General features: G+C 36.7%; 1 protein-coding gene across 1 annotated transcript in view; it reads left to right on the top strand.

Moving 5' to 3' along the window:
- Positions 1 to 3,487: 3,487 nt before the first annotated feature.
- Positions 3,488 to 14,314, top strand: part of LOC104598240 (protein NLP9) — a 32,696-nt gene continuing 21,869 nt past the window's right edge. The window contains exons 1-3 of the mRNA XM_010260187.2: positions 3,488 to 5,244; positions 9,829 to 9,873; positions 10,059 to 10,817. Of these exons, the coding sequence (XP_010258489.1) occupies positions 4,303 to 5,244; positions 9,829 to 9,873; positions 10,059 to 10,817 (1,746 nt within the window). The 5' untranslated portion in view covers positions 3,488 to 4,302. The remainder of the gene's footprint in view (positions 5,245 to 9,828; positions 9,874 to 10,058; positions 10,818 to 14,314) is intronic.

The raw sequence follows: 14,314 nt of genomic DNA, 5'->3' as shown, positions 1-14,314 counted from the left end.
AACCATCGGATTTGGGGAATTATATGCAAATCTCGTCCCTTCCCCGTCCTTGATTTGGAGCAAAAATATTTTTCCCATCCCCACCCTGTCTCTTCCCTATCCCTATTTATGATTCTAGAAAATTTGCCCCATTCGGGGTGGGGTAGGGTATTATTTATGTTTTATATACTTTTTAAATAAATTTTAAATGTTTTCAATATAAATAATTATTAATTCTTTAAAAAATTACAATATAAATCAATTGTCTACTTTTATGTGTTTCTATTGTTTAATTTTTGCTTAATAAAGTCTGTGCAAAGCACGAGCCCCCGGTAGTTTGCCTAAAAGCGTATAGACTTGGTAGAAGAGCGACAAATTTAGCTAAATCTTGGGCTGCTTTGGGAGCCTATAACATGGCTCTAAATTTTAGGCCATCTTTGGGAGTGCTTATGTTAAAAGTAAGTGCTTAAAAACAAGTGTTTATTCGAATAAGCACTTATAGAGTGTTTGGTGGTCTTTTTCTCCAATAAGCACTTAAATAAGCAATTGTTACTCCTTTGTCCTTCATTTTCTTTCAAATTTTCAAAATATCCAATCCAAAGTGAATGAATAAAAGTACTTTGATAGAAATGCTTTTGTAAAAGTGCTTTTATAAAAGTGTTTTTGTAAAAGTGCTTCCATAAAAGTACTTTCATAAAAGTGCTTTCATAAAAGTGCTTTTATAAAAGTACTTTCGTAAAAGCACTTTTGTAAAAGTGCTTTCATAAAAGTACTTTCATAAAAGTGCTTTTGTAAAAGTGCTTTCGTAAAAGTACTTTCATAAAAGTACTTTTATAAAAGTGCATTTGTAAAAGTGCTTTCATAAAAGTACTTCCATAAAAGTGCTTTCATATAAATACTTTACTTTCGTAAAAGTAACTTTCATAAAATTACTTTTATAAAAGTGCCTTTGTAAAATTGTTTTTGTAAAAAGGTTATAATTGGTATTATAAAAATTAACTGGGACAATTATGGGAGAAAAAATTGAATAAGTGCTTATTGTATGAGCACTTAAGAAAGAAGTAGAAATTTGGGCTTAAAAAATAAACCCTTATTTTTAAATTAAGCACTTATTTTAGGCTTATTTCCCAAACACTAATAAGTGCTTAATGGTATGGTCCCCACCCAAATAAACACTTATTTTCAAGTACCCCCAAACATGGCCTTAGTATAATAGACATATTACCATAGAGAGAGATTTGATGATCAGATCATCTCTTAGGGGGCGTTCTTTTTTCGGATTTTGAGAGGGGGAAAGTTGGCCAATGGGATTTTGGTTCCCATTGACCAAGAATACCATGTTCTTATTTTAGATTTATGTGGGGACCAAGGAAAGTTTATTTTCTAAGTGATACCCATCTCCTAGGCGGGTAAATAACATTCCCACCTAGGGGGAAAGTTGCCAACACTTGAATGGGTAAAAAATGCCCTTTTTAATAATGGATTTTTATGGCTAAAATGGTCATTGCCTTATTTACGTGAGAAATAAAATAACATGGGTAAATGCACTTACTCGGGTAAAACTTACCTAGGTAATTGCATTTACTCGGGTAAGTAACTTACTGAAAATCAAACAGGGCCTTAAAGAAGTTCAATTCTCCTTGGAGGTTGAAGAACATCATTGAGGAGTGTCATTGGTGAAAAGTTGGAGAATGACATCAGTTATTGCTACATCTATAGAAAGGCCAATCAAGCTACTAATTTGCTAGCCAATAATGTTTTTTCTTGTAGTGTCATAAGTTTGTATTATCTTCCTTGGTCCTTGGGTTGTATTTGGTTGAAATACAAATAAATTTGCATATATAGATGCAAAACTATGGCAATGCATATGATTTGAGTGTAAATTCTGACCTATTTTTGTTTCGAATTTTAGTTTATTTTGTTTGATTGCATTATAAATGAAGTAAATTAAGACATGAAGCAGAATAAAATAACAACCAAAACAAAATTAAATGAGAATTTGCATTTTTTTTCATTTACACTCCTATGTATTTATATTAATGCATATAAAATTGCATTGCGATCAAACACTTGGAATGAGTACAAATACAAATGTGTATTGTACAAATACATACAAATTAAAAAAATACAAAATACAAGGTTTTGCACTCTACATATTCCAAATGGAGCATTAGTGCCTATTTGTTTTTGTGATTCCTAGGAATGTGCTACCCTGGCCCCTTTTTGTAGAATTACCATAAAATAAAAAAGAAAAATCAGCAAACAACCTCCCCAAGAAAGCTCACATCCTCCGAAGACTCATTTACAAACTGAAAATATTTAGACAAAAAATCAGCAACCATGTTAAACAAGCCTAGGATTATGGATAAAAAGAAAGCCTGCAAAAACCAATTGGATTCCACAAGCAAAACCCTAAGGACTCATTCATTTTTTGGATTTTGAGAGGGGAAAAGTTGGTCAATGGGATGTTGGTTCCTATTGACCAAAATACCCATGTTTTTTTCAGATTTATGTTAAATTCACATAAAATTTATTTTCACAGGGTAAATGATATCTGTCTCATAAACGGATAATTAAATTGTCCCTTTTAATAATGATTTTTTATGATTACAATAATCATTATTTTATTTATCTAAAAAATAAATAATATAGAGAAATGTAGTTTAATTTTATATTTTGTATTATTTTGTATATATTTGTACAATAATTATTTATATTTGAAAAATCTATTAAAACATAGAAATCTAGTTGCACATGATTCGGGACAGGCGAAACAGAAACAATACAAAAAAAGTACAAGGGCACCAATGATAACATGCATTAAACACCAGCTGGGGAGGAGACGAAGATATGAGTACAACAAATATAATGATTATGCCCACCACCCCCACCCCCACTTGGCACCTTCATTGCCGACCAAATCTAATGCTTCGGAATTCGGATATTTAACCTAGATTCCAGATTCAATAGTTCTGCCACGTGTCGAATTTCTGTCCGCTCTACCCTAGATTCTTCCTCTTAAAAGAAAGCCACTTCTCCTCTTTGACATTTGTTTCTAATGTATAATGACCATTTTGACCTTCCACAATCCACATCCAGTCGTATTTACTCTACCCTATCTATTATCGCTAAAATGGATACCACGTGTATACTGAAGTACGAAATCATATACATTTTATAATCCTCACCCTTCGCGTTTCAAAAATACATAATCTTCTGATCTTCTCCGTTCAATTAGCATATTATAATCATTGACAACGGACAGTCTTGACCTGTCACATAGTCAAATGTCATGACCTGTACCATCTTGACTACCATTTTGACCTCTCCTGAATTGTTCAAAAACCAGGTGGACAGTCTAGATGACTCACACTGTCACACAGCTCATCCAATTGGGCCCACCAAATTCGGCGCACTTCCATGTGACCGTTTCTTGTTCAACCAAAGTGGAAATAAAGTAGCCATTAAGGGTAGTTTCGTCACGTGGGGTCGATGTGAGGTCACCTTTGCATTTCTCCATTCAGCGAAGCTGGTCGTGTTGTGACTTCGGATTCGCGACGCTAAAAGGCCGATTGGATCTTTAATGCGGAATCTTCTGCAAGTAAGCTCAGGAGCTATTTTTTCCCTCCAAATTTAGCAAAGTTTCTGGGAAGAATTAGCTGAGAAGGTATAGACCAGGGTTCTGTGTTTAGTAGATTTTCAGAAATCTGTTGTCTGGGCGCTTTCTAGGGCTTTTGCCTTTTTTATAAGTAGTTTTTCGAGGATTTTCAAACGCGAATAGTGGATTTATTGGCTTGTATGTGATTCTTGGTTTTGGGCTTCTGGGTTTTGGAGTTTTTCGAGATTGGCAGAGTCTAAGAATTTATGTATGGTTTGGCTGGCTTTTTAGCTGTGTATAAGAGTATAAGAATTTTTCGAGATGTGGACTTTGTCTCTGAAGAAGTGGAATTCTAACTGTTTTGGGGCAGGGGAGGAATCTGAGATTTTGACTTTTATGTTGATGGAAGAATAAGATTGTTGGCTTTTTGTTGCGGGGATTTTGTTGGGGAGTACTTAGTTTTAATGGTGAATGCTAGAATTCATAGTTAAGCTGATCCTGCAAATAAGTTGATGTGTTGTGGTTGGTTGTTTGTGATGGGAAGTTGTTAGTAGGGATTCCTCAACATAAGAAGTGAAATTTGGAATTTGGATGGTGAAGTCCAGATCTTTTTCGATATGGTAATTGGAAAAATAAAGCTGGGTTCTTCCACAAAGTTAGCATTGCCGGAGACTACTTATCTGATGGAGTTTGGTTCATGACACGAGCTAATCTTCAAAGCGAGGATGGACTATCCGTTTCGGCCTAGAGAGAAGGGAATTGAAGCTCAGATGGAGGGTTTGCCATCACCAGAAGGTGGAGTAGGGAATTTCATCTCAGAAGATTCACTTAACAGTTTCTTGGACTCGATGAATTTTGATAACTATGCAGAATTTTGCGCCAGCCCTTCATCTGCAGACCAGGCTTTGCTATCCTACGGTTTGAGCTCTATTCCACTAAGTCCAACTAGCTTTTCTTCTTTTGCTCCAAACAATTACTCAGAACAAATTGCTGGTACCTTCCCTGTAAGTAATGGGGACGCTTTCAATGCAATTGGAGGTTCTTCAGGTTGCACGGACAAAATATTATTTCAGCAAATGGAAACACAGTCTGGATTTACTTTGAATTCTTCTGATATGGATGCCTTAGATAATAAGCAAAATAATTGTTACTTTCCCCAAAAAAACATTTTAGATTCAGGGAATTGTATCATTTCCAGGTCGATGGGGTGGTCACCTGCTGAGAAGATGCTTAGGGCACTCTCCCTGTTTAAAGAATCATCTGGAGCGGGAATTCTTGCACAATTTTGGGTGCCTATTAAGCAAGGAGATGAGTTTGTTTTGAGTACTTGTGAGCAGCCGTACCTACTAGATCACAATCTTGCAGGGTACCGTGAAGTATCAAGGGCATTTACTTTCTCCCCAAAAGAAGCACCTGGTTCTTTTCCTGGGCTTCCTGGTCGTGTTTTTATCTCTAAAATGCCAGAATGGACATCAAATGTGGTCTATTATAGCAACACTGAATACTTGCGAGTAAAGCATGCAGTTGATCATCAAGTCCGTGGATCTCTTGCATTACCAGTTTTCAGTCCACATGATAAATCATATTGTGCTGTCCTTGAGCTTGTCACAGTAAAGGAGAAATCTGATTTTGATACAGAGATAGATTGTGTTTGCCGCGCCCTCCAGGTTAGTTTGTTTCTTCATGCTTCTATTTATGGTTCTCTGTTTGGCAAATGTGTCAAGGTAACTGTTTACACACATTATGTTTGAGGTTAACAGAAAGTGTACATGAGAAGATATACAGTCCCCATACAAAAAAAAAAAAAAAAATGGAAGATGATGATGTGTTTGGTTGCAGTGCAATTTTATTTGCACTAGTACAAATGCATGGGAGTGCAAATGAAAAAAATGCAAATTCTCATTTAATTTTGCTTTGGATGTTATTTCATTCTGCTTCATGTCTTAATTTACTTCATTTATAATGCAATCAAACAAAATAAACTAAAAATTGAAACAAAAATAGGTCAGAATTTACACTCGAATCATTTGCATTGCCATAGTTTTGCATCTGTGCAAATTTATTTGTATTGCAACCAAACACAACCTTAAAATTTAAGCTGGAAGTGCACCGTCACTATACAGAAAAAAGTCCTCTTATCCCTGATTTAGTAAGCCCATCAGCTATTGCATTTGGTTCTACTATGGTCCATCTGATCTGGGCTGAAATAAGCTCCATGGTTTCTCTTATCTTGTTGAGAAAATGAGCAAGTCTCCATGGACCATTGCCAAAAATTCTGCTCCATCTGATTGTGTTTGAAAAGTTTCCCTCTATTGCAATAGAGTGGAACTACTGCAACTAGCCCATCCTAACTCCCATAAGTAATGCCCATAACCTCTCTCTGCCTTTGATGAGTCATCTCAAATAGGCCCACCATGCACCCAACGATTAGTTTTTCATTTTCCTCTCATGTGATTCCTTATCACCTTCTCTTGTACTTTTCTTTTTTGCCTTTCAATAAAAATTTATTTTATTATTTATTGTAATAAATGGCCCACTTTGCACCCATAAGATGCTTCTTGCATAAAATAAGATACCACCCATCATCTGTTGCATTTAGTTCTATTAGGATCCATCTGATTTGGGCTAAAATAAGTTCCATGGTTTTTCTTATCTCATTGAGAAAATGAGCAATCTCTGTGGTCCACTGCCAAACATCTACTCTACCTGATTGTGTTTGAAGAATCTGCCTCTATTGCAACAGAGTGGAACCACTGCAACTTGCCCATTCTTACTTCCATAAGTAATGCTCATAACCTCTACCTTTGATGAGCCATCTCCAATAGTCTCACTTTCCATCTGTTAGTGGAAATTTTTTTAGTATAATTTCACACATAACATAATTCACCCAATTAGACTAATAACTGGGTTTTTTTTTCTGTTATTTGGGTAAGCCCCATTCAGGAAATTACGTAGATGTTCCCTTAATTATATCTCTGTTAGGGGTAGAGAAAACCCTTTTTATTTTGATTTAGAAGTACAAATGAATAGACTAAACTAAATAACATTTTTCTACATAATTTTCCTTTTGAAAATTCTGGTATATATTCCCTCTTTGTTGAGAGAAACACCATCAAATAAATAAACAAACTTTTTATACATAACACGTAAATAGGTATCATAAATAGTCATATTTCATTAATAAGGCTACAAATGGCCTTTAAATTGTAATTATGTGCATTATCATGGTGTGAGGAACCATAATCAACCAAGTTTCATGAACAAGGTTGTAGATGGTTTCCCCCCTCACACATAGGTTAATAAGTTGTGAGGAACCATAATTAGCCAAGTTTCAAGAACAAGGCTGTAGATGGTTGTTTCCCTCAGATATGATTAAAATGAGATAAAGAGAAGAAAAAAAAGGAAAATAATAACAATAAAGAAAGAAAGTGTGAAAGGAGTATAAGGAAAAACATGTCTAATAGAGGAAGTTGTAGGAGAATCATAATGAAGAGGTGGAGGAGGAATACTGAAATCCCTACCTTCTTCTTTTTCCTCTTCTCCATTTTCTTCCACACCACAACCTTCTCTTCTTTCTCCTTGGTTTGTCTCTTGTTGATATAAATTCTATCAACCGAATAGAATTAGCCAACAAAATGGCATTAGCCCCTTCTCCTTGTAGGAGAGGGGTTTATATAGAGGAGGGAGGTGGTTAAGTAACTCCCCACTCCTCTCTTCTTAGAGTGCCGAGTGTCACCCCACTTAAAATGGGTTAAGGAAGGAAAATAAAACTCTTCCTTCCTAAGGTGGCAAGTGTCCCCCCACTTAAAGTGGGTAAAGGAAGGAGAAGAAAACTCTCTCCCCTAGGATGACATGTATTCCCCCCACTTAAAGTGGTTAGAGGAGGGAAAATAACTCTCTTCCCTAGGGTAACATGTGTTTCCCCCACTTCAAGTGATTAGAGGGAAAATAAATCCTTCTTTCTAGGGTGATATGTGTCTCTCCCACTTAAAGTGGTTAGAGGAGGGAAAATAACTCTCTCCCCTAGGGTGACATGTGCCCCCCCCCCCCCCTATAAGTGGTTAAAGGAGGGAAAATAGCTCTCATGTTAGAATAGGACAAGTGGCATTCCCTTATAAATAAGTGGGACACCTAACAAGAAATTAATTAATATAGATTTATTCTTTTAGGGCCTGTTGTTCTATTAAATGGGCTCTACTGCAGGCCCATTAAATGCTTATTGCATTACAAACAAGCCCAATTAACTTGGGGTCTGTTGTTCACTAAACTAGACTGCAAGCCCCTTTCTTTACTAAAATGTTTTAGCCCACCAATAAGACTGACTAGGCTTATAAGAAAGCCCTTTTTCTTCTTTATTATTATTTTTTAATTTGTGTTTGGTAGTATCTTAATAACCTGCTCCCAGTCTAGCAAACTTAAGGACTTAACACCATCAAACATATTTTCCAAAGAAATAATGCATAATCAGGTGTAACTGTTTGTAACTGTTCTTTAGTCTGTAACTGTTTAGTATCGTTGAGATATCATCCTGTCACGTCTTGGATTGTATTTCCTTTTTTTTTTATATAATGAAAATTTTCCTTTTACTCTTCAAAAAAAAAGGTGTAATCTATTCTTGATTCATGGTGAAATGAATGCTTGTGAAATGCCTCAGTGCCAATTGCTAAACACCCTCTAGCTTTTTGGGTGTTGGGCTACTTAAGATCAGCACTTAAATCTTAAGTTACATAGCCAATACATTTGCTTGGGTTGCTATACCGGTTGGTCGTATATGTTTTCTACTTGTTTTTGGTGCTTCCATGATTTATTTTGGTGTGGAAGAAACCTAGTTCTATGTGTATGAAGTCAGCTGGTGGTTCAGGTAAGTGGTTGCCCTCTTTTGATTTTTTGTTCTTGAAAATTAGTAACAGTGGGTGTCTAGCAGTAGTTATTCTTTGATAGAGTGATGTTTGATAGTAGTTGTTCCTTGGAAAGGCAATTGAAGAGTATTTTCAACTTTATGGCTTCTTCAAATTGTGAAGCTAAGTCTATTGTGGTGTCACAGACAGATTATATGCCTATTTAAATGACCTCTTGTCAAACTTAATGGTCTTAATTATGCATTATGGTTGAAATCAATTGAGGCATATCTTGTTGCAAAAGAAAATTTGAAATACATTTAGGAGAATAAGCCAAATAGTGGAATTGTTGGGTATAATGATTGGATGCAAGAAAATGCACTGATTATGACATGGCTTTGAAACAGTATGGAGAACCACATTAGTGTTAATCTCATGTTTTTGGATACTACCAAAAAGATCCGGGATCATGCAAAGCAACTTTATTCAGGACTGGACAATGTGACAAGGATATATTAGTTATATCAGGAATATTTTTCTCTGCAACAAGGTGATAAAAGTATAGAAGAGTACTATGAAGCCTTATAAAACTTGTGGAATGAGATGGATGTGTCAACCAACCCTTGTCTACAGATTTGAAGGTACAATAGGAGTAGTGAGAACATCTGGATGTTGCCAAATTTTTAGGGTTGAGGACTGAGTTTGAACTAGTGTGTGCTCAAATTCTGGGCAACAATGACATTCCTTCCCTCTCTGAAGTGTTCTCCCGCATTAGGAGAGCTTTCGATCCACATAATGAGAACACACCTATGTCAGAGAGTTTACCCTTGGTTGTTACTAGAGGAGGTAGTGCTGGTAGAGGTGTACATGGTAGAGGGACTAGGAGAGGTGTTGGATGTGAGTTGGTCATGGTGGTGGCAGAGGAGATAGGGATGGTGGTGGATGTGGACAGGTTTGTGAATGTAGTCATTGTAGTTGTGAAGTGCACACAGTTAATTTCTGTTAAGATTTATATGGCCCACCATCTACTTGGGCTAAAGGCAGCAACACATATTGCCTCTAATCTGGTTTTTCATGAGAGGACTAAGTATTGCCTCTAACGGAAACACTTTTCCTTCTTCCTCTACTTATCTTTCTTTCTTCTCTCAACTGCACTGCTTCTCTTTTATTTCCCTCTTGTATTTCTTCTGTTTTAGCTCTCATGCAAGGAAGATCACATGTTGCAAATGTGAATTTGCTTTATTGCTTCAAACATGTGATCACATAAATATACATTTTTTTTGGGTAAATGAAACAAGATTTGTATTAGATCACATACATATACATACAGAATATGTATGTTGGTACTACATAAACATATATTGTTGAAGGAAAGATTATGATCTTTACCCTAACTTTGAACATTGTTTGCAGGACGTGGACTTGATGACCACTAAACCACCTCGTATTCATCCACAGGTATTAATCAACTGATATTTTTAGACTTTTAGCCATGCTGATTCACAAAGAATTGATAGAAGAGAAAATTTCTCTATTTTTTCTCAAAAAAAAAAAGTCTTCCTCAAGTGCTATTTGTTTGATCATTATTTTTCAAGTGTTGATTGATACTCTGAATTCTTAACTAACCTTGTATTATTTTGCAGTCACTTTCAGAAAGCCAGAGATCTGCCATGGATGAGATAGTTGATGTCCTAAGAGCTGTTTGTCATGCACATAAGCTACCATTGGCCCTGACATGGATTCCCTGCAGCTACACTGATGGGGTTGGTGATGAATGTACTAGCGTGTGCATAAGAGATAGTATTTCAAGTTCATCTCAGAAACGTGTACTGTGTGTTGAGGACATGGCATGCTATGTAAATGATATACAGATGCAAGGATTTGTTCATGCATGTACTGAACATCACCTTGAGAAAGGACAGGGTACTGCAGGAAAAGTACTTGAATCAAATCAGCCCTTCTTCTCTCCTGATGTAAAGGAGTATAACATAAGTGAATATCCCCTTGTACATCATGCACGCAAATTTCGTCTGAATGCTGCCGTTGCAATCAGACTAAGGAGCACTTACACCGGTGATGATGATTATATATTAGAGTTCTTCCTCCCTATAAACTACAAAGATAGTTCAGAGCAGCAACTCTTGTTAAACAATCTGTCCAGTACTATGCAGAGACTATGTAAGAGTTTGAGAACCATTTCAGATACAGAATTAGTTAAGCCAAAAGATTCTGAAGTCAGGGATAAAAGGGTAGTAGGGGAGAATTCAATGGCAACAGCTATGTCAAGGAAAAATTCTCAGTCAACATTGACAGATAGTGATTTAGATTCAAATGAAAGGGGAGCTTCACATATGACTAAAGTCAAAACTGATGGAATGAATGCAGGAATTTCTAATGAGCAGGTTCTAATCTTATTTGGATCCTCTTTTTTGATGAATGAGTTGCCTTTTCCTTAAAGTCTTTTGGATTTGAATGAATTGCAATAAACAATTTCTTCAGTTGAAATCTATAACACCTGTCTTTTTTATCACAATGACAATACGTTGATGACATTCTGGTATACACTTACAAATAAAATACTGGTCACTGGGGACTGGGGAGTCCTCTGTTTGATAGGTATGGCTGGGGAGGTTTTAATACTATATTTCCCAACACAATCTATAGCACCTGTCTTAAATGTTCTAGGGGTGGTGCATGTACACCACTATAGTAAAAATTCTACAGATAAGAGTACTATAAACCACCATTTGATTGTAAACCTCATGGTTTGCCATAGTCGTCAAAGCATCTTCTAGGTTCACACTGAAGGTGCTCCCTAAATTCCATGATTTATATTAGAAGGATGCTTGTCTGGGTGCCAAGGTGATAAGGCTACAACCTAGGTGACAGAAATTACAAGGTGAATACTTTATCATAGTTTTTATTAACTACGAATGGTTCACTTACACCACTATAGCATAAATTGTATATACTACTACAAACTACCATTTGAGGGAAAACCTCATGGCACACCATAGTTACCAGGGCATCATCTAGGTTTCCATTGAAGGATCCCCCTAAATGCCATAGCTTATATTAAAAAGTGGTTGTCTAGGGGATTTGAGGATAGTAGTAGGGTGGCTTAAAAAAGGTATGGGGGTGGTGTGGCAGCTCAGAAATGAAATCAGACACTTTAAGTGGTTCTCAAAAGATTTGAACATTCAAATAAGATTGGTAAGAAGATCAGCTAATTGTCTGGTGGATGGTCTGGCAAAACAAGGTGCTCACAAACAACAAATGTATTGGGCACAGTTGTAATAGGGTAGTGGAATGTGTATGTAATATTTTGGGTTTTTTTTTTTTCAATGGTATTCACAACCTATTGTTGGAACCTCTTTCCTTTTGTTAATCATTTAATGAAATCTTTTTGTGTGCTGATAAAAAAGGGCGGTTGTCTAGGTGTCAAGGGGCCCATCTAGGTGATAAGGCTATAGTCTAGGTGAAAAAAATTACAAGCAGGTAATGCCTATTAATAAAACCTAAATATACTATATTACTGTGGTGCATCTTATTATTATATCTATTAATGAAATCCATCATTGACTTTATATTTCTTATCTATTGGGTTTTACTGTTAAAAAATAAAGATGAAAAATCCAAGAGTTTCATGAAAAGAAATAAAAGAACAAATGAGGGAGTGCCTCATGTTCTTTTCTTATTTTCTCCTGGTATGGAGATAGAGTCTGGGGTAGAAGATTTGAAGGAAAGAGAGAAGGGTCTGAAATTGAAAAGAAAGAGAAATCGGTGAAATAGATAGACCGGTTGGATGACTTGGCAGATGCTATAGGCATCAGCTTGGTGGAACCAAAGGGAGAGAACAGTTAAGACTAGGAAAAAAAAAGATCTGAGGTAGAAATATTAACATCATCAGGAATAAATATAGATCAGACATATTCAAGGAGAGGCAAGATGATGACAAATAAGGAAGTGGAAAAAGGGCTACAAAGTGATCAGTGGAGGTAGTGAGATGGAACATTAGAGGTCTAGGTAGTGCAAGGAAGAAAACTTTGAAAGATTATTTGAGCAATCTCAAACCTACATTAGTCATGTGACAAGAGACTAAATTGTAGTTGATAACAGAAGCTTGGGTAAGGAGCATTTGGGGATCAAGAAACAACCTATTTACCATCAATAGGAGTGGCTGGTGGAATCTTGACTTTATGGGATGATCAAGTATCACATTGCCTTGAAGAATTGGTAGGTAATGTGTCAACAGTTATGTGGTTTAAGATTAAAGTCATATAATGTTGAAAAAGAAAGATCTTCAAGAATAACAACTAGCATGTAGAATTCTAATGAATTTATTGATGATTATAGCTTGAAGGAGATTCCCATACACAATGCAAAATTTACATGGTCCAATATGCAACAAGTTAACCTGGTATGCTAAAAATTAGATAAGTTTTTGGTGATAGTAGAGTAAGTGGATCAATTTGGTTTATTCTTAGTCAAAGCATTGGTCAGACCAACTTCTGATCATTCACCCATATTGTTACAATCAAAGGAACTCAAATTGGGCCTCTCCCCTTTAGGTTTGAAAATATATGGGTAACCCACCCCACCTTTAAAGCCAATATTGCATCTTGGTGGGGGAGAATGTCAAGTGGATGGATGGGATGGTTTTCAATTCATGCAAAAATTGACAGAAATCAAAGGAAAATTGAAAGTATGGAATGAGGAAATATTTGGGAGAACTTATGAGAAAAAGGATGAAGATAAAAGGGCAACCCAGTGCATTGAGGCTCCTGCCAATGTGGGGTCTGGGAAGTGACAGGTTTGCACAGCCTTATCCTTGCAGATACATAGAGAGGCTGTTTCCAAGATTTGAACCCTGGTCACCTAGGTCACAGAGCCACCCAAACGTTGCAACAAGGCCCACATCTTTTTCTCGAGGTGAAGAACAGATGGAGAAATGTGTACACGAAGGGGGGGGGGGAGTCAGTGAAGGCTGGAGAACCCCTGGCAGTGACAAGCTCTATTTTGAAGCAAGATGACTTTCAGCCAAGGGAAGGAGCTATGGGAACAAAGATTGGTAGTTGTAACCAAGCATCAAGTGGAGGATTAGAATGGGGTCAGTATTGAAATTCAAAGGTGTTTAGGTGTAAAGGGGACAATGATTATTACCCTTTTTTTTTTCTTTTGAAGGGCTACACAACAGGGGTAGCCCATCCCCAAACCCAAGTGCAGGCGGGATTTGATCCTAAGTCTCCGTTACGACCAGCAGGAGACCTTACCAACCAGCTGGTTGGCACCTTGCATGATTATTATCCAATTTCAAAGAGTAAGGTGCTGCTCGACCTGGTGGATGATGAAGTAGATATAGAAGTGGTTACTGCAAACTAGAGGAGGCTAGATACTGATCTCAAATTGGTGTTCATCTTCTAATGCTTAGTGAGGGTTCCTAATTGAAATGGCCAATTCTTTTTAGGTCCTTGTGTCATCAGACTCTATAATAAAACCTTTCCCTTTTAAAGTTGTTTGGCAAGGTCCAATCCCATCAGGAGTTAAGGTATTCTGTTGGGAAGCATCAAGGCAAGTCAGAAACACCTATGAGAAACTTCAAAGCAAAAGAAAAACCTGGTGTGTCTTTCTCCTCATGTGTGTGTTCCCTGCTTGAGGGTAGAGAAAGTTCTAATAATCTCCTGTTAGTTTGTCATTGTGCAACTCCGATATGGAATCATTTCATGTCCATCCTTGCAAGCATGTGGGTATCTCCATCTAATGTTATGGAGTGTTTCACAACAGATTCACAGTCTTGTCACATAAAAAGGGAGATGATTCTCTTGCACTGCACAAGAGCTGCAGTGATAAGGGGTATGAGGGGGAGGGAAGAAATGCAAGAATTTTTTTAGGAAAAAGC

Source organism: Nelumbo nucifera, chromosome 7, assembly GCF_055504915.1.
Source record: "Nelumbo nucifera cultivar China Antique chromosome 7, China Antique-T2T, whole genome shotgun sequence".
Taxonomy (NCBI): domain Eukaryota; kingdom Viridiplantae; phylum Streptophyta; class Magnoliopsida; order Proteales; family Nelumbonaceae; genus Nelumbo; species Nelumbo nucifera.
The sequence above is the reverse complement of the archived record's forward strand: the minus strand, read 5'-3'. Positions and strand labels throughout refer to the sequence as shown.